At 45.0% G+C, this 23,342-nt stretch overlaps 1 protein-coding gene across 2 annotated transcripts in view; it reads left to right on the top strand.

Moving 5' to 3' along the window:
- The first annotated feature begins 715 nt into the window (after positions 1 to 715).
- LOC110531428 (glutaredoxin 3) overlaps positions 716 to 23,342 on the top strand; it is a 32,666-nt gene continuing 10,039 nt past the window's right edge. Inside the window, exons 1-5 of one of the 2 annotated variants that reach the window (XM_036960126.1) lie at positions 716 to 1,008; positions 1,999 to 2,107; positions 7,464 to 7,538; positions 13,363 to 13,567; positions 19,488 to 19,660. In XM_036960126.1, the coding sequence (XP_036816021.1) occupies positions 944 to 1,008; positions 1,999 to 2,107; positions 7,464 to 7,538; positions 13,363 to 13,567; positions 19,488 to 19,660 (627 nt within the window). In that variant the 5' untranslated portion in view covers positions 716 to 943. The remainder of the gene's footprint in view (positions 1,009 to 1,998; positions 2,108 to 7,463; positions 7,539 to 13,362; positions 13,568 to 19,487; positions 19,661 to 23,342) is intronic. The other variant, XM_036960128.1, reaches the window with a different exon arrangement.

The raw sequence follows: 23,342 nt of genomic DNA, 5'->3' as shown, positions 1-23,342 counted from the left end.
AGCTTGTTTACACTGAGCTGCACTGGGGTCGGAAAGTCATCGTTACATTCACTATGGAGCCAGGTGAGATATGGTTCGGGAAAATGTACCTCCATGCGTGGGATGTGAAATGCCACTGTAAGTCCTCATGTTGGAGTACAGGGACATATCCCATCCCCTGCATGGAGGTACGTTTTCAGAGGGTTTATCTAGGGTTTCACTGTTTTTTTCATATTAACCATGATATTGCGTTCCGACCCCCGGTTCAGCTCAGTCTTAACAAGCATAAACAGTAAGGTTTGTGTCTGCTGGAAATCCACATAGAACACAATCACTCGGTGAGCGATTACACACGTCTGAGAGAACAGTAAGGGTTGTGTCTGCTGGAAATCCACATAGAACACAATCACTCGGTGAGCGATTACACACGTCTGAAAGAACAGTAAGGTTTGTGTCTTCTGGAAATCCACATAGAACACAATCACTCGGTGAGCGATTACACACGTCTGAAAGAACAGTAAGGTTTGTGTCTTCTGGAAATCCACATAGAACACAATCACTCGGTGAGCGATTACACACGTCTGAAAGAACAGTAAGGTTTGTGTCTTCTGGAAATCCACATAGAACACAATCACTCGGTGAGCGATTACACACGTCTGAAAGAACAGTAAGGTTTGTGACTTCTGGAAATCCACATAGAACACAATCACTCGGTGAGCGATTACACACGTCTGAGAGAACAGTAAGGTTTGTGTCTGCTGGAAATCCACATAGAACACAATCACTCGGTGAGCGATTACACACGTCTGAAAGAACAGTAAGGTTTGTGTCTGCTGGAAATCCACATAGAACACAATCACTCGGTGAGCGATTACACACGTCTGAGAGAACAGTAAGTGTTGTGTCTGCTGGAAATCCACATAGAACACAATCACTCGGTGAGCGATTACACACGTCTGAAAACATGGCGACTTTAGTGGAGGCAACATCCTCGCAGCAGTTTGAGGACTTGCTATCAAAGGCTGGCAAGTATGTGTATCATTTCATAACATGACATTGAAGCAATTAGCCATTGAATGATTTTCATTCAAATAAGCTCCGTGTGATATTTATAGCTTACTGTTATAGCTACTTTTCTGTTATATCGAAATCTAGCGTTAGCTAGCGTGATGTAGCTTCACCATGTTAGATGGAATGATAACTAGCTAATGTTGTCTAGCTGCTCCAAATGAAAGTGCAACTAACTAGCTAGCTGTTTTAACGGATATTTGCTTTTGCATGCTAGCTAACAACATGCATGTTTATTGTACATGGTGTGAATGTAATTGATCATTGTACACGCTGATGTGTTTACCTGATATAAACAGTCAGGCTCTTGTGTCTTGAACTCATGTGGATTTCTTGTCACGATATGGCAGGGCTGGGCGAGCCTTTCTATTAGGCAGACATTATATTCTATGCCTGATAATGTAACGTTAGGTTTAGCCCTTATATGAAAGGGAGAGATTAACCCCCCTTTATCAGACATGACTACTGTTATCCTACATAACATCAGGTGCCTGCCCATTTCAGAGTTAGGGAGCTAACTAGGTCCATTCAGTTATTGTGCTTTTGAAATCCATCATTTACAAGTAGGCTATAAAAATAATGTTTAATTCCAGACGACCTGTTGTGATCCAGTGTCCTAGTCATGTGATGTTCAGTTGGTCAGTGATCTCGTGCATGATCATCAGTGTATGGGGAGTAAGAATTAAAGGATGTCATTTAGCTCAGCCTATTGATGGTGTATACCTATTATTGCTATGCTGAGATCTGACCCCTGTCTCTTCCTTGAGCCTCATCGGTGCACTAAAAATGTAGGACATGCATGCACACTTGCCATCTACTGTCTACCATCAATAGGCCGAGCTAACTGACATCCGTTCATTCTTACTTGCCATACAACGATGATCATGCACAAGATCACTGACCAACTGAACATCACCGTTCCAATCTAATGGGACTTTTCTGTTCCACCAGGTTCTTGACGGTGGTCCACTTCCAGGCAGCATGGGCCCCTCAGTGCAGTCAGATGAACGATGTGATGGGAGAGCTGGCAAAGGAGAACAAACACACCATGTTTGTCAAGGTACATACTATACCTTGTGATGGAGGTTACATGATGCCTGATATACATACTATACCTTGTGATGGAGGTTACATGATGCCTGATACACATACTATACCTTGTGATGGAGGTTACACGAGGCCTGATACACATACTATACCTTGTGATGGAGGTTACATGATGCCTGATACACATACTATACCTTGTGATGGAGGTTACACGATGCCTGATACACATACTATACCTTGTGATGGAGGTTATACGATGCCTGATACACATACTATACCTTGTGATGGAGGTTACACGATGCCTGATACACACCTTGTGATGGAGGTTACACGATGCCTGATACACATACTATACCTTGTGATGGAGGTTACACGATGCCTGATACACACCTTGTGATGGAGGTTACACGATGCCTGATATACATACTATACCTTGTGATGGATGTTGCATGTAGTGATGTTGAATTGGATACCGGAGCTTCGAGGCATGAGTCGAAATCGCTAAGCAGCTAACTTTGAAGCACAATGTGTCGAGGTGTCCATCTCTTTTTTTCAGAAGTGCGTCATCAATATCCGAAGCATCGTTTGATCACTTGCTTTCTCAAACCGTGTGTTGCAGAGTGTGAGATCCCACTGATTTCTCCGTGCTTCCGGTGTTTTCTTCTATTCAAAGCTGCTTTCAAACACACTGACCTCTATTGGACACCGTACTTACAAATATAGTTTCAGCTGACCGGTACTGTAGCAGGTAGAGTAGGGAACTATGGGGACAGTCAGGTAGTTGAATGTCGTGAGGTCGAATCCCGTTAGAAGGCACACTTTAAAAAATATATTTTTAAAAATGTGAAAGCACACTTTCTGAACTGTTAAATTGTTTTATTCAGTATAGTATAAGCTTCTGTCTTAAGCATCCTAAATAATGCCATAGACAAACATGAACAACATCACTCCTGCCCAGAACCACCACTACTCTCTGCCATTTTGTTCCTCTACATCGCCCACGCTCTTTCAATGTGTAGATAATGAAGCATATGATTTTTCCATTGTCTTAACAATGGGGTATTGCTTGATTTTCAGGTTTGGAATATACATTTTTCCAAAATAGTTAACGAGAAGAGTTATAGTACAACCCATCGGGCATCTCACTGCCCCCTAATCTGACATGTCTTGAAATATGCAGACAGAGGAATTAAAAGTACATTTACATTGACAATACTTCTGACAGCCAACATTCTGTCTCCGCCCATCACTTTATGACATCACAACGTTCCCAGAAGGCATGTATTATTGAGTCATTAATTAGTGTTACAACTTAAAGACATGACTCTGCCGTTGTGCTGTAGAATTTATCAATTTTTGTCTCTTGTATAATGAATTCTGTACATTTTTAGTTTGTACTGAATTTAAGCGTACAAGTTATTTTGTTAGTTATGTTCCAAAATTCCCTCCAACATCTGTTATCTGTTAAGTCTTGGTTTTGGCTGTGGCAGTCATGACACATTCAACACGTTGAGCATCTCCAGGCCTCCATCATACAAGCCACTGATGCGCCATTGGAACATCACATTAAAAAAATAGTCTAATAAATAAATGTGATATTACACCGTCACAATAAATCCAGGATTTATTTTGATTCGGGTCTAAAGAAACATGATGATGTGAAGGAAATTTATTTCAGAAGAACAGAATATGAGTTGGTCTACTGTGGCTGTGATCTGATTCTGCTCCGTGCCAAAGTCAGCTAGTTCATTTAGCAGACAATATATATTTATAAGTCCTGTGCTATTATTTTATATTATATGATTTAATAGTAAGAAGAATACAATTGACGTTATCTGAATACATTAAGACGGATGTGTTTCCCGTTATGGAGCGAGTGGACAAAGGAAGTGGCTGTAACTAGTAGAAGGAGGAGGAAGGGAAGCGCTACTAAGGTACACAATGGTACATTATGGTAGATAGAAGGTGCTCTTTGGTAAAAGGGGTAAATTGCTGATGAAAAAGAGAGGACCAAGGCACTCTTTATATGATCAATTAAAATGCCTTTATTTGTTCAATAGAAACAAAGTTGTTGTTTTTTACTTTGGAAGTGGCTATTTAAAAAAAAGAAGAAAATCAATAGGAAGTGGCTTTGTTGAGTGTAAAAGTCACCATTTGAAACAGGTCCTAAACACTAGATTTAGAGTTATTCAGCAGCTGTAGTTGTGAATGATACACACTTTAGATCGTCTTAGAAATCAAAACATATATATAGGCTGCATGATGGGACAATAGACTATTGATGAGTTGAGAAAGTTGAGGGAAAAAAGCTTGTGCTCTTGTTCCTCGCCTCAGGCTGCACAGCTGTTCTCTCGTCAAGTGGTCATGTTTTCACCCACCAGACTATTCTCAATTTAATCTGGTCTTTACTAGTATGGCAAATGACTTTCCATTTAGAATGGCCCATTATCAAGGGGCAGGAACAGAGGGCAGGGGCAGGGAATAGGAACAGGGGGCAGGAACAGGGGACAGGAACAGGGGGCAGGAGCAGGGGGCAGGAACAGGGGGAAGGGGTCAGGAACAGGGGGCAGGAACAGGGGGCAGGAACAGGGGGCAGGAGCAGGGGGCAGGAACAGGGGGAAGGGGGCACTTGTGTTTCTAGCTTCCAACAGTGCAGTAATATCTAACAAGTAATATCTAACAATTTCACAACATTACACACACATCTAAAGTAAAGGAATGGAATTAAGAATAGAGAGAGAGGGTAGCGACAGGGTAGCCTAGTGGTTAGAGCGTTGGACTAGTAACCAACCGGAAGGTTGCAAGTTCTAATCCCAGAGCTGACAAGGGACAAATCTGTCGTTCTGCCCCTGAACAGGCAGTTAACCCACTGTTCCTAGGCCCTCATTGAAAATAAGAATTTGTTCTTAACTGACCTGTCTAGTAAAATAAAGGTAAGAAGAAAAAAATAATAATATATATGCCTATATACTACCATATATATGCCTATATATATATATATATATATATAAATATTTAGACGAGTAGTAGATTGATATTTAATCCTACATATTGTACACTGTAAAACAGATATTTTCTTAATTTATGTTTTCAAGTTATTTTTTTTCCAAATTATGAACAATATTCCTACATATTCCAATACGAGTCTGCAGTTCCCGTACCAGCCTAGCTTGTCTCTAACCCATCAATAGCACTGTTCTTACCCGTGTCACATGGAAACAAGCATTTTACTATAAATATTTAGTTTCCATTCTCATAGCAGTATTTCACTGCGTTGATGTAGGTTGTGTTCATGTGGCCTATAAGTGTCTGTCGGCCATAATGCCTCGTGGATCAGGAACACCAACAGCAGAGTTCTGCTCCAGGCAGGAAATAAGGGAAGTCTGTAATCGCCTGTCTGTAATGGCTGGCTGCGACAACCCGGGTCAGTGATTTGTGGATTACAATATGTGCTCGCTAAATATGATTGAACAATCTCTTCTGGGTCAATTTGTGCATCAATGTTTGTTTTCTTTCCTCTGCCTGGTGGGGGGGGGGGGGGTTCTGGAAATTCATGGTGAAATTACAAACCTTCAAAAGCCCTGTTTGTGTGGTGCTCCGGTGTAGCTTCAAAAGCCCTGTTTGTGTGGTGCTCCGGTGTAGCTTCAAAAGCCCTGTTTGTGTGGTGCTCCGGTGTAGCTTCAAAAGCCCTGTTTGTGTGATGCTCCGGTGTAGCTTCAAAAGCCCTGTTTGTGTGATGCTCCAGTGTAGCTTCAAAAGCCCTGTTTGTGTGGTGCTCCGGTGTAGCTTCAAAAGCCCTGTTTGTGTGGTGCTCCAGTGTAGCTTCGAAAGCCCTGTTTCTGTGATGCTCCAGTGTAGCTTCAAAAGCCCTGTTTTTGTGATGCTCCGGTGTAGCTTCAAAAGCCCTGTTTGTGTGATGCTCCAGTGTAGCTTCAAAAGCCCTGTTTGTGTGGTGCTCCGGTGTAGCTTCAAAAGCCCTGTTTGTGTGATGCTCCGGTGTAGCTTCGAAAGCCCTGTTTGTGTGATGCTCCGGTGTAGCTTCAAAAGCCCTGTTTGTGTGATGCTCCGGTGTAGCTTCAAAAGCCCTGTTTGTGTGATGCTCCGGTGTAGCTTCAAAAGCCCTGTTTGTGTGATGCTCCGGTGTAGCTTCAAAAGCCCTGTTTGTGTGGTGCTCCGGTGTAGCTTCAAAATCCCTGTTTGTGTGGTGCTCCGGTGTAGCTTCAAAAGCCCTGTTTGTGTGGTGCTCCAGTGTAGCTTCAAAAGCCCTGTTTGTGTGATGCTCCGGTGTAGCTTCGAAAGCCCTGTTTGTGTGATGCTCCGGTGTAGCTTCAAAAGCCCTGTTTGTGTGATGCTCCGGTGTAGGACGGTAGCTAACTTGACTTAAAAAAAAAAAAGTTAACCCCTGTTGATATCAGAAACATCAGTGTGTTTCCTCACATGTAGCCAATTGTTTTTTTTACACATTGAATTGACTTGAACATGTGAGAAATATTTATATATATTTAATGATTTTAAAATAAATGACAAGTTGGAACTATTTTTATTCCTCTGTTAGTTTTTATTCCTCTGTTAGTTTGAGGTGTGTGTGTGGTCACGCCAGTTCCTTTAATTTGATCCTGGTGGATTACCACTGTCAAGAACAAAGCAACTATCCATCACCAATCATAGATCACAGCACCCCGAGCAGAGCAGGAGATGGTGCTGTTCTGCTCTCTCATTTGTCTTGCTTGTTAGACATATCAAAGTGGTGAATGTGTGCTTTATTTTCTCCCTGAAGGGTGATGCCTGCTGGCTACATAAACCTAGTGTTGAGGGGAAACTCTGTGGGGTGCAGTGGGGTTCTTCATGTGTGGATGCAGACATTGTTTGATGGCTTGGAAAGGGAACAAAGGGGTATCAACATTTATGTGGATGATCCCTCATTCACTCCATCTCTTTCTCCCTTCCTCTTCCCTTGCTTTGTCCTCTCTCTCCCTCCATCCCTTCCCTCCACCCCTTCCTCCCTCCTTCCCTCCCCCTTTCTCTCTCCATCCCTTCCTCCCTCCTTCCCTCCTCTCTCTCTCCCCATCCCTTCCTCCCTCCTCTCTCTCACCCTTCCTCCCTCCTTCCCTCCTCTCTCTCACCCTTCCTCCCTCCTTCCCTCCTCTCTCTCCCTCCACCCCGTCTTCCCTCCTTCTCTCCTCTCTCACCCTTCCTCCCTCCTTCCCTCCTCTCTCTCTCCCTCATCCCTTCCTTTTTCCCTCCTACCCTCCTCTCTCTCTCCCTCCACCCCTTCCTTCCTCCTCTCTCTCTCTCCCTCCACCCCTTCCTCCCTCCTCTCTCTCTCCCTCCACCCCTTCCTCCCTCCTACCCTCCTCTCTGTCTTACAGCTGGAGGCAGAAGCAGTGCCAGAGGTATCAGAGAAATATGAGATTACCTCAGTCCCTACCTTCCTCTTCTTTAAGGTGAGTCTTATTACCTCAGTCCCGACCTTCCTCTTCTTTAAGGTGAGTCTTATTCCCCAGTCCCGACCTTCCTCTTCTTTAAGGTGAGTCTTATTACCTCAGTCCCGACCTTCCTCTTCTTTAATAAGGTGAGTCTTATTACTTCAGTCCCGACCTTCCTGTCCTTTTAAGGTGAGTAGTGTAAAAAACTAAGTTCCACTACTTGGCCAAAAGTATTATTGGATTCGGCTATTTCAGCCCCACCCGTTGCTGACAGGTGTATAAAATCAAGCACACAGCCATGCAATCTCCATAGACAAACATGGGCAGTAGAATGGCCTTACTGAAGAGCTCAGTGACTTTCAATGTGGCACCGTCATAGGATGTCACCTTTCCAACAAGTCAGTTGGTCACATTTCTGCCCTGCTAGAGCCGCCCCGGTCAACTGTAAGTGCTGTTATTGAGATATGGAAACGTCTAGGAGCAACAGCAGCTCAGCCGTGAAGTGGTAGGCCAAACAAGCTCACAGAACGGGACCGTTGAGTGCTGTAACGCTTAAAAATCGTCTGTCCTCAGTTGAAACACTCACTACCGAGTTTAAAGCTGCCTCTGGAGGCAACGTCAGCACAATATCTCTTCGTCGGGAGCTTCATGAAATGGGTTTCCGTGGTTGAGCAGCCGCACACAAGCCTAAGATCACCATGCGAAATGCCAAGGGTCAGCTGGAGTGATGTGAAGATCGCGGCCATTGGACTCTGGAGCAGTGGAAACGCATTCTCTGGAGTTATGAATCACGCTTCACCATCTGGCAGTCCGACAGACAAATCTGGGTTTGGCAAATGCCAGGAGAACGCTACCTGCCCCAATGCATAGTGCCAACTGTAAAGTCTGGTGGAGGAGGAATAATGGTCTGTTTTTCATAGTTTGGGCCAGTCCAAGTGAAGGGAAATCTTATCGATACAATGACATTCTAGACAATTCTGTGCATCCAACTTTGTGGCAACTGTTTGGGGAAGGCCATTTCCTGTTTCAGCATGACAATGCCCCCTGTGCACTAAGCGAGGACCATACAGAAAGGGTTTGTGAAGATCGGTGTGGTAGAACTTGACTGGCCTGCACAGAGCCCTGACCTCAACCCCATCAAACACCTTTGGGATGAATTGGAACGCCGACTGCGAGCCAGACCTAATCGCCCAACATCGGTGCCCGACCTCACTGATACTCTTGTGGCTGTATGGAAGCAAGTCCCCGCAGTAATGTTCCAACATCTAGTGGAAAGCCTTCCCAGAAGAGTGGAGGCTGTTACAGCAGCAAAGGGGGGGACCAACTCCATATTATGGCCATGAACATACCTTTGGTCATGTATTTTGTGTGTATAAACTCAGCAAAAAAAGAAACGCCCCTTTTTCAGGACCCTGTCTATCAAAGATAATTCGTAAACATCCAAATAACTTGACAGATCTTCATTGTAAAGGGTTTAAACACTGTTTCCCAGGCTTGTTCAATGAACCATAAACAATTCATGAACATGCACCTGTGGAACGGTCATTAAGACAGTAACAGCTTACAGACGTTAGGCAATTAAGGTCACAGTTATGAAAACTTAGGACACTAAAGAGGCCTTTCTACTGACTCTGAAAGATGCCCAAGGTCCCTGCTCATCTGCGTGAATGTTCCTTAGGCATGCTGCAAGGAGGCATGAGGACTGCAGATGTGGCCAGGGCAATAAATTGCCATGTCCGTACTGTGAGAAGCTTAAGACAGCGCTACGGGGAGACAGGACGGACAGCTGATCATCCTCGCAGTGGCAAACCACGTGTAACAACACCTGCACAGGATCGGTACATCCGAACATCACACCTGCGGGACAGGTACAGAATGGCAACAACAACTGCCCGAGTTACACCAGGAACGCACAATCCATCAGTGCTCAGACTGTCCACAATAGGCTGAGAGAGGATGGACTGAGGGCTTGTAGACCTGTTGTTAGGCAGGTCCTCACCAGATGTCACCGGCAACAACGTCGCCTATGGGCACAAACCCACCGTCGCTGGACCAGACAGGACTGGCAAAAAGCGCTCTTCATTGACGAGTCGCGGTTTTGTCTCACCAGGGGTGATGGTCGGATTCGCGTTTATCGTCGAAGGAATGAGCGTTACACCGAGGCCTGTACTCTGGAGCGAGATCGATTTGGAGGTGGAGGGTCCGTCATGGTCTGGGGCGGTGTGTCACAGCATCATCGGACTGAGCTTGTTGTCATTGCAGGCAATCTCAACGCTATGCGTTACAGGGAAGACATCCTCCTCCCTCATGTGGTACCCTTCCTGCAGGCTCATCCTGACATGACCCTCCAAGCATGACAATGCCACCAGCCATACTGCTCGTTCTGTGTGTGATTTCCTGCAAGACAGGAATGTCAGTGTTCTGCCATGGCCAGCGAAGAGCCCGGATCTCAATCCCATTCAGCATGTCTGGGACCTGTTGGATCGAAGGGTGACGGCTAGCCATTCCCCCCCAGAAATGTCCGGGAACTTGCAGGTGCCTTGGTGGAAGAGTGGGGTAACATCTCACAGCAAGAACTGGCAAATCTGGTGCAGTCCATGAGGAGGAGATGCACTGCAGTACTTAATGCAGCTGGTGGCCACCAGATCCTACTGTTACTTTTGATTTTCACCCCCCTTTGTTCAGGGACACTTTATTAAATTTCTGTTAGTCACATGTCTGTGGAACTTGTTCAGTTTGTCTGTTGCTGAATCTTGTTATGTTCATACAAATATTTACACGTTAAGTTTACAGAAAATAAACACAGTTGACAGGGAGAGGACTTTTTAAAACAAATTGTTGCTGAGTTTATATATATCTTCCTACCTACATACAGTACCAATCAAAAGTTTGGACACACCTTTTCATTCCAGGGTTTTCTTTATTTTTACTATTTTCTACATCGTAGAATAATAGTGAAGACATCAAAACGATGAAATAACACATATGGAATCATGTAGTAACCCCCAAAAAATGGTAAACAAATCTAAATATATTTGAGATTATTCAAAGTAGCCACCCTTTGCCTTGATGACAGCTTTGCGCACTTTTGGTATTCTCTCAACTAGCTTCACGTGGAAGGCTTTTCCAACAGTCTTGAAGGAGTTCCCACATATTCTGACCACTTGCTTTACTGAAGTTGCGAGACATTGCAAGCCAAGAAATTGTGAGCAACATTATTTCGTTGCGAGCTACAACTTTTCATTGCTGATAGAGTCAGAACCGTGCACTAGGCCTGTCTGCCCTCTCGCTCCGTCCCTCACTAGCTCGCTATGGAAGATGTGTTCTTGGAAGTACGACAACTAATCACATCTCCTCCATTCCAAAAATGCTGGATCTTAGGAGTCGATTCCTGGCGTTATTGAATCTTGACACCCCCTGAAATAGGAGTCGATTCCTGGCGGAATTGAATCTTGACTCCCCCTGAAATAGGAGTCAACTTATTTTGGGGTCGACTCTTCACTTCATCGTCGTTAACAGTTGGACAAATGGCAGAGAAAGACCAGCAGTACTTTATGACAATACTTTGAGAAGTTTTTTAATTTTATTTTTAACCTTTATTTAACTGGGTAAGTCAGTTAAGAACAAATTCTTATTTTCAATGACGGCCTATGGGGGAACAGTGGGTTAACTGCCTGTTCAGAGGCAGAACGACAGATTTGTACCTTGTCAGCTCGGGGATTTGAACTTGCAACCTTCCGGTTACTGGACCAACGCTCTAACCACTAGGCTACCCAGCCGCCCCAGGGTAGAAGGAAATGAGAAGGAAATGCAGACGTTGTGAGGTGGAATTGAGGTTCAGTAATAGTAGAACAGGTAGAATGCTTCACCATCTGAAAGGGACTCACCGTGAGACCCAGGTCTGAAAGATACCCAGGTCTGAAAGGGACTCACCGTGAGACCCAGGTCTGAAAGATACCCAGGTCTGAATGGGACTCACCGTGAGACCCAGGTCTGAAAGGGACTCACCGTGAGACCCAGGTCTGAAAGATACCCAGGTCTGAAAGGGACTCACCGTGAGACCCAAACCGCTGCTGCCAGCAGCACAGCTGCGTTTGTTGTGGAGTTTATTAATTTTTCTTGTCGTTTTATAACGGAAAACTGGAAGAAAAAAACAAGTGTTTGAAATAAACATTTACTGTGTCAAGTTCATTAGTTCTTTTATTCATTTTTTTGTACAGTATGGTAAGTAACATGCTCCCCTTGGGATGCCTCTATCAGCCTCCGAGGCTGCTGGTAAGTGCTTGTCTGTTAGGAGAGGTAACACACACTGGGTATCAGGATCAGTAGGAGAATAAAACCTAGTTTACAGCTTCTCCACAGTTAGTACCATAATAACCTAGTTTACAGCTTCTCCACAGTTAGTACCATAATAACCTAGTTTACAGCTTCTCCACAGTTAGTACCATAATAACCTAGTTTACAGCTTCTCCACAGTTAGTACCATAATAACCTAGTTTACAGCTTCTCCACAGTTAGTACCATAATAACCTAGTTTATAGCTTCTCCACAGTTAGTACCATAAAACACTAGTTTACAGCTTCTCCACAGTACTATAATAACCTAGTTTACAGCTTCTCCACAGTTAGTACCATAAAACACTAGTTTACAGCTTCTCCACAGTCAGTACCATAAAACACTAGTTTACAGCTTCTCCACAGTCAGTACCATAAAACACTAGTTTACAGCTTCTCCACAGTTAGTACCATAATAACCTAGTTTACAGCTTCTCCACAGTCAGTACCATAATAACCTAGTTTACAGCTTCTCCACAGTCAGTACCATAATAACCTAGTTTACAGCTTCTCCACAGTTAGTACCATAATAACCTAGTTTACAGCTTCTCCACAGTCAGTACCATAATAACCTAGTTTACAGCTTCTCCACAGTTAGTACCATAATAACCTAGTTTACAGCTTCTCCACAGTCAGTACCATAATAACCTAGTTTACAGCTTCTCCACAGTCAGTACCATAATAACCTAGTTTACAGCTTCTCCACAGTTAGTACCATAATAACCTAGTTTACAGCTTCTCCACAGTCAGTACCATAATAACCTAGTTTACAGCTTCTCCACAGTTAGTACCATAATAACCTAGTTTACAGCTTCTCCACAGTTAGTACCATAATAACCTAGTTTACAGCTTCTCCACAGTTAGTACCATAATAACCTAGTTTACAGCTTCTCCACAGTTAGTACCATAAAACACTAGTTTACAGCTTCTCCACAGTTAGTACCATAATAACCTAGTTTACAGCTTCTCCACAGTCAGTACCATAAAACACTAGTTTACAGCTTCTCCACAGTCAGTTCCATAATAACCTAGTTTATACAGTGCCTTGCGAAAGTATTCGGCCCCCTTGAACTTTGCGACCTTTTGCCACATTTCAGGCTTCAAACATAAAGATATAAAACTGTATTTTTTTTTTGTGAAGAATCAACAACAAGTGGGACACAATCATGAAGTGGAACGACATTTATTGGATATTTCAAACTTTTTTAACAAATCAAAAACTGAAAAATTGGGCGTGCAAAATTATTCTCCCAATTGTTCTGTCAGGCCTTCACTGATGATTTAACATGCCAAACATTAAACTGGGAGAGGACTCCTGTCCTTGAATCTCTTTCTCTCTTTCTCGCTCTTTTTTTTTCCCGGCCTCTCTCTCTTTCTTGGATCTCTCTCTCTCTCAACCCTCTTCCTCTAGAATAATACAAACATGCAAACAAAAAGAAAAAACCATTACGTTAAAATATTAATGTTATTTTCCTTTCTCCCCCCCCCTATCCTCTGGTGGGTCTCAGGGTGGCCAGAAGATTGACAGGCTGGACGGAGCTCATGCCCCAGAGCTGACCAATAAGGTCCAGAGGCTGTCGGTCAGCTCGGGGGGGCTGGGCGGGCCAGGGGCGGAGCCCCCTAAAGAGGACCTTAATGAGCGTCTGAAGAGACTGATCAACGCAGCACCCTGCATGCTCTTCATGAAGGGCTCCCCCCAGGAACCCCGCTGCGGTAAATAGAGAGAGAGAGAGAGTGTGTGGGGGTGTGGTCTTCATGAACAGGCTCCCGCTGTGGAAAACACACACGGGCCAGGCCTGGTAATTAGAGAGAAACAGGTGGATTGGTGGTGGAGGAGGAGGAGGAGAGGCAGGCCTGGTGGTGGAGGAGGAGAGGCAGGCCTGGTGGTGGTGGAGGAGGAGAGGCAGGCCTGGTGGTGGTGGAGGAGGAGAGGCAGGCCTGGTGGTTGTGGAGGAGGAGAGGCAGGCCTGGTGGTGGTGGAGGAGGAGAGGCAGGCCTGGTGGTGGTGGAGGAGGAGAGGCAGGCCTGGTGGTGGTGGAGGAGGAGAGGCACGCCTGGTGGTGGTGGAGGAGGAGAGGCAGGCCTGGTGGTGGTGGAGGAGGAGAGGCAGGCCTGGTGGTGGTGGAGGAGGAGAGGCAGGCCTGGTGGTGGTGGAGGAGGAGAGGCAGGCCTGGTGGTGGTGGAGGAGGAGAGGCAGGCCTGGTGGTGGTGGAGGAGGAAAGGCTGGCCTGGTGGTGGTGGAGGAGGAAAGGCTGGCCTGGTGGTGGTGGAGGAGGAGAGGCTTGCCTGGTGGTGGTGGAGGAGGAGAGGCTGGCCTGGTGGTGGTGGAGGAGGAGAGGCTGGCCTGGTGCTGGTGGTGGAGGAGAGGCTGGCCTGGTGCTGGTGGTGGTGGAGGAGAGGCTGGCCTGGTGGTGGAGGAGGAGAGGCAGGCCTGGTGGTGGAGGAGGAGAGGCAGGCCTGGTGATGGAGGAGGAGAGGCAGGCCTGGTGGTGGAGGAGGAGAGGCAGGCCTGGTGGTGGTGGTGGAGGAGGAGGAGGAGAGGCAGGCCTGGTGGTGGTGGTGGAGGAGGAGGAGGAGAGGCAGGCCTGGTGGTGGTGGAGGAGGAGGAGGAGAGGCAGGCCTGGTGGTGGAGGAGGAGAGGCAGGCCTGGTGGTGGTGGGGGAGAGGCAGGCCTGGTGGTGGTGGAGGAGAGACAGGTCTGGTGGTGGTGGAGGAGAGGCTGGCCTGGTGGTGGTGGAGGAGAGGCAGGCCTGGTGGTGGAGGAGGAGAGGCAGGCCTGCTGGTGATGGAGGAGGAGATGCAGGCCTGCTGGTGGTGGAGGAGGAGAGGCAGGCCTGCTGGTGGTGGAGGAGGAGAGGCTGGCCTGCTGGTGGTGGAGGAGGAGGAGAGGCAAGCCTGCTGGTGGTGGAGGAGGAGGAGAGGCAGGCCTGGTGGTGGAGGAGAGGCAGACCTGGTGGTGGAGGAGGACATTACACTGTAAGGGGTTGAGGTTCCACTCCCAACCACACCACTGTTTATACGTATCAGTATTAGGTTCAAGGTAGTTTTAGTTTAAAATCTAAACCCATAAGTGTTATTTTTCACCTCATCCTGAAATGTATCTCTAAATATTTTTCATCTTTATAAAGAAGCCAAGTTGTAGTGTTGTGAACTCTAGTTTAATCTATTCCCCACCAAGCCACGTGATGCTGTGACTACGACCTCGCTAGTTCTTTAAAGAAGCCCTCTAAACCTGAATTTAAAGGTTACACACTTATACACCATGTAGAACACATGCTCCTAACACATTACACGCTCTGTGTGTGAGTGTGTGTGTGTCTGTGAGTGTGTGTGTGTCTGTGTGTGTGTGTGTGTGTGTGAGTGTGTGTGTGTGTGTCTGAGTGTGTCTGTGTCTGTGAGTGTGTGTGTCTGAGTGTGTGTGTGTGTGTGTGTGTCTGTGTGTGTGTGTGTGTGTGTGTGTGAGTGTGTGTGTGTGTGTGTGTGCATAATAACCTAACTTTCCTTGAAATAAGAAATCAGCTTTTTTATGTTCCTTTCTCCTGGAGCTGTATGGTCTGTCTGCGGTGCGCGACCCCCCCCCTGACCCTTTAGGAGAAGGAGAGAGGGGCAACAACCCCTCGCCAATCAATCGTGCGTGTCTGGGTCTAGGATAGAGAGCCTCTAGCCAGAGAAAGCAGCTGGGTCTGGTGTAGTAGAAACAAGTTAATATAGTGGCATGTAGCTGAATAACCATTAGTTAGGGGCCTCTAGCTGTTTTATAATGAATTCCCCCATGAATGAATGAAGTATCAGAATGAGAGTTTCACTGCAGGCTCTACATGCAGGCAACATATCACCCCTCTCCTCTCTCGCTTTCTTTCTTGATCGCTCGCTCTCCTCTCTCTCTCTTTCTCCCTCTTTCTCCTCTTTCTCTTTCTTTCTCTTTCTCCCTCTTTCTCCTCTTTCTCCCTCTTTCTCCTCTCTTTCTCCTCTCTTTCTCCTCTCTCTTTCTCCTCTCTCCCTCTTTCTCCTCTCTCCCTCTTTCTCCTCTCTCCCTCTTTCTCCTCTCTCCCTCTTTCTCCTCTCCCTCTTTCTCCTCTCTTTCTCCTCTCTCCCTCTTTCTCCTCTCTCCCTCTTTCTCCTCTCTCCCTCTTTCTCCTCTCTCCCTCTTTCTCCTCTCTCCCTCTTTCTCCTCTCCCTCTTTCTCCTCTCTTTCTCCCTCTTTCTCCTCTCTTTCTCCTCTCTTTCTCCTCTCTCTCTCTTTCTCTCTTTCTCCTCTCTCTTGCTCCTCGCTCTCTCTTGCTCCTCTCTCCCTCTTTCTCCTCTCTCCCTCTTTCTCCTCTCTCCCTCTTTCTCCTCTCTCCCTCTTTCTCCTCTCTCCCTCTTTCTCCTCTCTCCCTCTTTCTCCTCTCTCCCTCTTTCTCCTCTCTCCCTCTTTCTCCTCTCCCTCTTTCTCCTCTCCCTCTTTCTCCTCTCCCTCTTTCTCCCCTCTTTCTCCTCTCCCTCTTTCTCCTCTCCCTCTTTCTCCTCTCTTTCTCCTCTCTTTCTCCCTCTTTCTCCCTCTTTCTCCTCTTTCTCCTCTCTCTTTCTCTCTTTCTCTCTTTCTCCTCTCTCTCTTTCTCCTCTCTCCCTCTTTCTCCTCTCTCCCTCTTTCTCCCTCTTTCCCCTCTCTCCCTCTTTCTCCCTCTTTCCCCTCTCTCCCTCTTTCTCCTCTCCCTCCTCTCTCTTTTCTTTCTCTCTCTCTCTTCTTTATCTCTCTCGTTCTCTCCCTCCCCCTCGTTTCCATCTGTCTATTCCCCTCTGTCACAGTCTCTTCTCAAACACTGACTCACTCTCATGTATCAAGGACATAACACATACCTGCCTCATATTTAAACAGTGATCCTGTCCATGCCAATGTGGACCCATGTCAGTCGTAAGATACAGTGCATTTGGAAAGTATTCAGACCCCTTGACTTTTCCCACATTTTGTACGTTACAGCCTTATTCTAAATTTGACAACAAAAAAAAATTCTCATTTCCTATCAATCTATGCACAATACCCCATAATGACAAAGCAAAAACAGGTTTAGACATTTTTGCTAATTTATTAAACATAAAAAAAACGGATCACATTTACATAAGTATTCAGACCCTTTACTCAGTACTCTGTTGAAGCACTTTTGGCAGTGATTACAACCTCAAGTCTTCTTGGTGATGACGCAACAAGCTTGGCACACCTGTATTTGGGGAGTTTCTCCCATTCTTCTCTGCAGATCCTCTCAAGCTCTGTCAGGTTGGATGGGGAGCGTCGCTGCACAGCTATTCTCAGGTCTCTCCAGAGATGTTCAATCGGATTCAAGTCCGGGCTCTGGCTGGGCCACTCAAGGACATTCAGAGACTTGTCCCGAAGCTACTTCTGTGTTGTCTTGTCCGTGTGCCTAGGGTCATTGTCCTGATGGAAGGTGAACCTTCACCCCAGTCTGAGGTCCTGAGCGCTCTGGAGCAGGTTTTTATGAAGGATCTCTCTGTACTTTGCTCCTGTCATCTTTCCCTCGATCCTGACTAGTCTCCCTGTCACTCCCTCTGAAAAACATCCCCAAAGCATGATGCTGCCACCACCATGCTTCACCGTAGGGATGGTGGCAGGTTTCCTCCAGATGTGATGGTTGGCTTTCAGGCCAAAGAGTTCAATCTTGGTTTCATCAGACCATCTTGTTTCTCATGGTCTGAGTCCTTTAGGTGCCTTTTGGCAAACTAAGCAGACTGTCATGTGCCTTTTACTGAGGAGTGGCTTCTGTCTGGCCACTCTACCATAAAGGCCTGATTGGTGGAGTGCTGCAGAGATGGCTGTCCTTCTGGAAGGTTCTCCCATCTCCACAGAGGAGCTCTGTCAGAGTGACCATTGGGTTCTTGGTCACCTCCCTGACCAAGGCTCTTCTCCCCTGATTGCTCAGTTTGGCTGAGCGGCCAGCTCTAGGAAGAGTCTTTGTGGTTCCTAACTTCTTCCATTTAAGAATGATGGAGGCCACTGTGTTCTTGGGAAAATTACTTAAAAATCATACAATGTGATTTTCTGGATTTTTGTTTTAGATTCCGTCTCTCACAGTTCAAGTGTACCGTTGATTAATATTACAGACCTCTACATGCTTTGTAAGTAGGAAAACCTGCACAATCGGCAGTGTATCAAATAATCAAATCAAATCAAATTGATTTATATAGCCCTTCGTACATCAGCTGATATCTCAAAGTGCTGTACAGAAACCCAGCCTAAAACCCCAAACACCAAGCAATGCAGGTGTAGAAGCACGGTGGCTAGGAAAAACTCCCATGAAAGGCCAAAACCTAGGAAGAAACCTAGAGAGGAACCAGGCTATGTTGGGTGGCCAGTCCTTTTCTGGCTGTGCCGGGTGGAGATTATAACAGAACATGGCCAAGATGTTCAAATGTTCATAAATGACCAGCATGCTCCAATAATAATAAGGCAGAACAGTTGAAACTGGAGCAGCAGCACGGCCAGGTGGACTGGGGACAGCAAGGAGTCATCATGTCAGGTAGTAGTGAGGCATGGTCCTAGGGCTCAGGTCCTCCGAGAGAAAGAAAGAGAGAAAGAGAGAATTAGAGAGAGCACACTTAAATTCACACAGGACACTGAATAGGACAGGAGAAGTACTCCAGATATAACAAACTGACCCTAGCCCCCCCCGACACATAAACTACTGCAGCATAAATACTGGAGGCTGAGACAGGAGGGGGCTGAGACAAATACTTGTTCTCCCCACTGTATGTATCTATATACACACTTTGTATTACTTAAAATGAATGTGATGATACCAGGCTAGAGTTTGGGACCATCTTTATTTTAGCTTTTCTTGTCTTGTTCATGTGTTTCCAAATGGCCCTTTTTATATGAGGGTAACAAACATGCTGCTGACCAAACTCATCTGCAATTATGTCCTGACTTAATATCCTGACTCTGTTCATATGAACATACAATAACATTAAACTAACAACCTGATTTAATATCCTGACTCTGTTCCTGTTAACATACAATAACATTGAACTAACAACCTGATTTAATATCCTGACTCTGTTCCTGTTAACATACAATAACATTGAACTAACAACCTGATTTAATATCCTGACTCTGTTCCTGTTAACATACAATAACATTTAACTAACAACCTGATTTAATATCCTGACTCTGTTGTTCCTGTTAACATACAATAACATTGAACTAACATTGATTTCTCCTCAGCCGTCAGATTGTAGTTCTATTGAAGTACCATGCTATCCAGTATAACAGCCGTGTCTTATACTAGGTTTACAAACACACTGTGTTGTCCCCATCACCCAGGTTTCAGCCGTCAGATTGTAGTTCTATTGAAGTACCATGCTATCCAGTATAACAGCCGTGTCTTATACTAGGTTTACAAACACACTGTGTTGTCCCCATCACCCAGGTTTCAGCCGTCAGATTGTAGTTCTATTGAAGTACCATGCTATCCAGTATAACAGCCGTGTCTTATACTAGGTTTACAAACACACTGTGTTGTCCCCATCACCCAGGTTTCAGCCGTCAGATTGTAGTTCTATTGAAGTACCATGCTATCCAGTATAACAGCCGTGTCTTATACTAGGTTTACAAACACACTGTGTTCTCCCCATCGCCCAGGTTTCAGCCGTCAGATAGTGGCGCTTTTCAAGGACCATGCTATCCAGTTCAGCAGTTTTGACATCCTGTCAGACGAGGAAGTGAGAGGGGGGCTGAAGACCTTCTCCAACTGGCCCACCTACCCTCAGGTTTACGTTAACGGAGAACTCGTAGGGGGACTGGACATTGTCAAGGTGAGTCATGTTAAACGCGCATTTTTATTTTCCAGAGAACTGAGGCGAACGAGCGAAAACAAAACAAACATGGACAACAACAAAATATAATTTAAATTCCCAGGATTTGATTCACCGCGATCAACTACCGAATCCCAACTACTACAACGGAAAAGTAAATCATTCCATTTGTAAAAAATAAAAAAATAGAATAAAAAAAATTGGGGGGACTGAGCAATTCTGGACTGGTTCCGACCGATATTTCTGTGTACATTGGGCTCTGTGAATGGCGCAACATCAATTGCTTTACACTCCTTAAAAGCGCTGGTTGTCCCGATTTTCTTTTGTTCAAGCGCGGCCATTTGCAAATGGGGAGCGACACGTGACGTTTTCTGGCCTATCCAGACAAAGGAAAGGATTTCCTGTGTCTGTGAACCTCGTAGCTGTGCAACGGCCTATATGAAACGGGAGACTCCAGCGGACGCAACAATAATAGTTTCATCTCACTGTGATGTTCTCAGGGGGATTTAAAGTGCTCCACATGAATAATTACAAAACTATTTAGTAGAATTGACTTTCTCGTGGTCACAGACGGACAAAACTACTTGTAGCGAGTTGATGTCGTAACGAGTCTATAGACATCAGACCAGCATCCCGGAGTTGCCTCTTCACTGTTGATGTTGAGACGAGTCTATAGACATCAGACCAGCATCCCGGAGTTGCCTCTTCACTGTTGATGTTGTAACGAGTCTATAGACATTAGACTAGCATCCCGGAGCCGCCTCTTCACTGTTGATGTTGAGACAGGTGTTTTGCGGGTCCTGTTTAATGAAGCTGCCAGTTGAGGACTTGTGAGGCGTCTGTTTCTCAAACTAGACACTCTAATGTACTTGTCCTCTTGCTCAGTTGTGCAGTTGTTCTTTGCACACTGTGTTAACTAACTCTCCTTCCGTGGCCTCCAACTGCCCTTAAACGCTAGTAAAACTAAATGCATGCTCTTCAACCGATCGCTGCTCGCACCTGCCCGCCCGTCCAGCATCCCTAGTCTGGACGGGTCTGACTTAGAATATGTGGATAATTACAAATACCTAGGTGTCTGGTTCGACTGTAAACTCTCCTTCCAGACTCACATTAAGCATCTCCAATCCAAAATTAAATCTAGAATCGGCTTCCTATATCGCAACAAAGCCTCCTTCACTCATGCTGCCAAACGTACCCTCGTAAAACTGACTATCCTACCGATCCTTGACTTTGGCGATGTCATTTACAAAATAGCCCCCCAACATTCTGCTCAGCAAACTGGATGCAGTCAATCACAGTGCCATCTGTTTTGTCACCAAAGCCCCATTAACTACCCACCACTGCGACCTGTATGCTCTCGTTGGCTGGCCTTCGCTTCATATTCGTCGCCAAACCCACTGGCTCCAGGTCATCTATAAGTCTTTGCTAGGTAAAGCTCCGCCTTATCTCAGTTCACTGGTCACTATAGCAACACCCATCCGTAGCACGCACTCCAGCAGGTATATTTCACTGGTCACCCCCAAGCCAATTCCTCCTTTGGCCGCCTTTCCTTCCAGTTGTCTGCTGCCAATGACTGGAACTAACTGCAAAAATCACCGAAATTGTGTTGCACTGCTTTGCTTTATCTTGGCCAGGTCGCAGTTGTAAATGAGAACTTGTTCTCAACTAGCCTACCCGGTGAAATAAATAAATAAAAAAAATTAAATGATGAACTTGGATTAGCTAACACAACGTGTCATTGGAACACAGGAGTGATGGTTGCTGATGATGGGCCTCTGTACGCCTATGTAGATGTTCCATAAAAAATCTGCCTTTTCCAGCGACAATAGTCATTTACAACATTAACAATGTCTACACTGTATTTCTGATCAATTTGATGTTATTTTAACTTCTTGCTCCTACTTGAGACGCAGATGTCTCAAGTAGACACCTGGAAATGCAAATGCGCTACGCTAAATGCTAAATGTACTCGTTAAAACTCAAACCTTAATCAAAATTCACATGCAGGATATTGAATTAAAGCTACACTCGTTGTGAACCTAGCCAACAAGTCAGATTTTTAAAATGCTTTTCGGCGAAAGCATGAGAAGCTATTATCTGATAGCATGCAACACCTCAAAATGCCTGAATGCGACGTAAACAAAGACTTTGCTTATCCGGCGCTACACAAAACGCAGAAATAAAATATAAAACATTCATTACCTTTGACGAGCTTCTTTCTTGGCACTCCTATATGCCCCATAAACATCACTATTGGGTATTTTTTTCGTTTAAATTGGTCCATATATACCCAAAATAGCTTTCTATGGAAGCTGTGTCATTCAGAAAAAAACATCGTTTTTAAACGCTGCGTCATTTTTTAAAATTAAAAAAGTTGACGATAAACTTTCACAAAACACTTCGAAATACTTTTGTAATCCAACTTTAGGTATTAGTAAACGTTTATAATCTATCAAAATGATTACAGGGCGATGTGTATTCAATAGCTCCTCGTCTGCAAATCAATGGCTGCCAATGTGCACATTCAAAACATCCTGGTGGAGACCGGAAGAAACGGAATCCAGTTAGTTGGATTTACCAAGAAAAAACTCAATTGAAAATGACGACAATGGCGACATCGTGTGGAATCTGTAGGAATTGCATGCAGGTCGATAATACATTTTGTGCCCTTTTAACAACCCATGAAAGTGACGCATGGAAATAATTTTTAGCTTTCAGAGAGCAGTTTTTCTTGCGCTTTTCAATGAAACACACAATCTGTTATAGTCACAGCCGTGATTTAACCAGTTTTAGAAACTTCAGAGTGTTTTCTATCTACACATACTAATCATATGCATATACTATATTCCTGGCATGAGTAGCAGGACGCTGAAAAGTTGCGCGATTTTTAACAGAATGTTCGAAAAAGGAGGGGGTAGACTTAACAGGTTTTAACCAAAATGTGCTTTTCTTTAAAAAACAGGGACATGTCTAAGTGACCACAAACTTTTGAACAGTAGTGTGTGTGTGTGTGTGTGTGTGTGTGTGTGATTCAGACTGTAGGTGTGTGATTCAGACTGTAGGTGTGTGATTCAGACTGTAGGTGTGTGATTCAGACTGTAGGTGTGTGATTCAGACTGTAGGTGTGTGTGTTAGTGTGATTCAGACTGTAGGTGTGTGTATTAGTGTGATTCAGACTGTAGGTGTGTGTATTAGTGTGATTCAGACTGTAGGTGTGTGTATTAGTGTGATTCAGACTGTAGGTGTGTGTGTTAGTGTGATTCAGACTGTAGGTGTGTGTGTTAGTGTGATTCAGACTATAGGTGTGTGTATTAGTGTGATTCAGACTGTAGGTGTGTGTATTAGTGTGATTCAGACTGTAGGTGTGTGTGTTAGTGTGATTCAGACTGTAGGTGTGTGTTTTCATGTGATTCAGACTGTAGGTGTGTGTATTAGTGTGATTCAGACTGTAGGTGTGTGTATTAGTGTGATTCAGACTGTAGGTGTGTGTGTTAGTGTGATTCAGACTGTAGGTGTGTGTATTAGTGTGATTCAGACTGTAGGTGTGTGTATTAGTGTGATTCAGACTGTAGGTGTGTGTATTAGTGTGATTCAGACTGTAGGTGTGTGTGTTAGTGTGATTCAGACTATAGGTGTGTGTATTAGTGTGATTCAGACTATAGGTGTGTGTATTAGTGTGATT

This window comes from Oncorhynchus mykiss, chromosome 23, assembly GCF_013265735.2.
Source record: "Oncorhynchus mykiss isolate Arlee chromosome 23, USDA_OmykA_1.1, whole genome shotgun sequence".
Taxonomy (NCBI): domain Eukaryota; kingdom Metazoa; phylum Chordata; class Actinopteri; order Salmoniformes; family Salmonidae; genus Oncorhynchus; species Oncorhynchus mykiss.
Note: the sequence above shows the minus strand (reverse complement) of the source record. Positions and strands in the feature narration are given on the sequence as shown.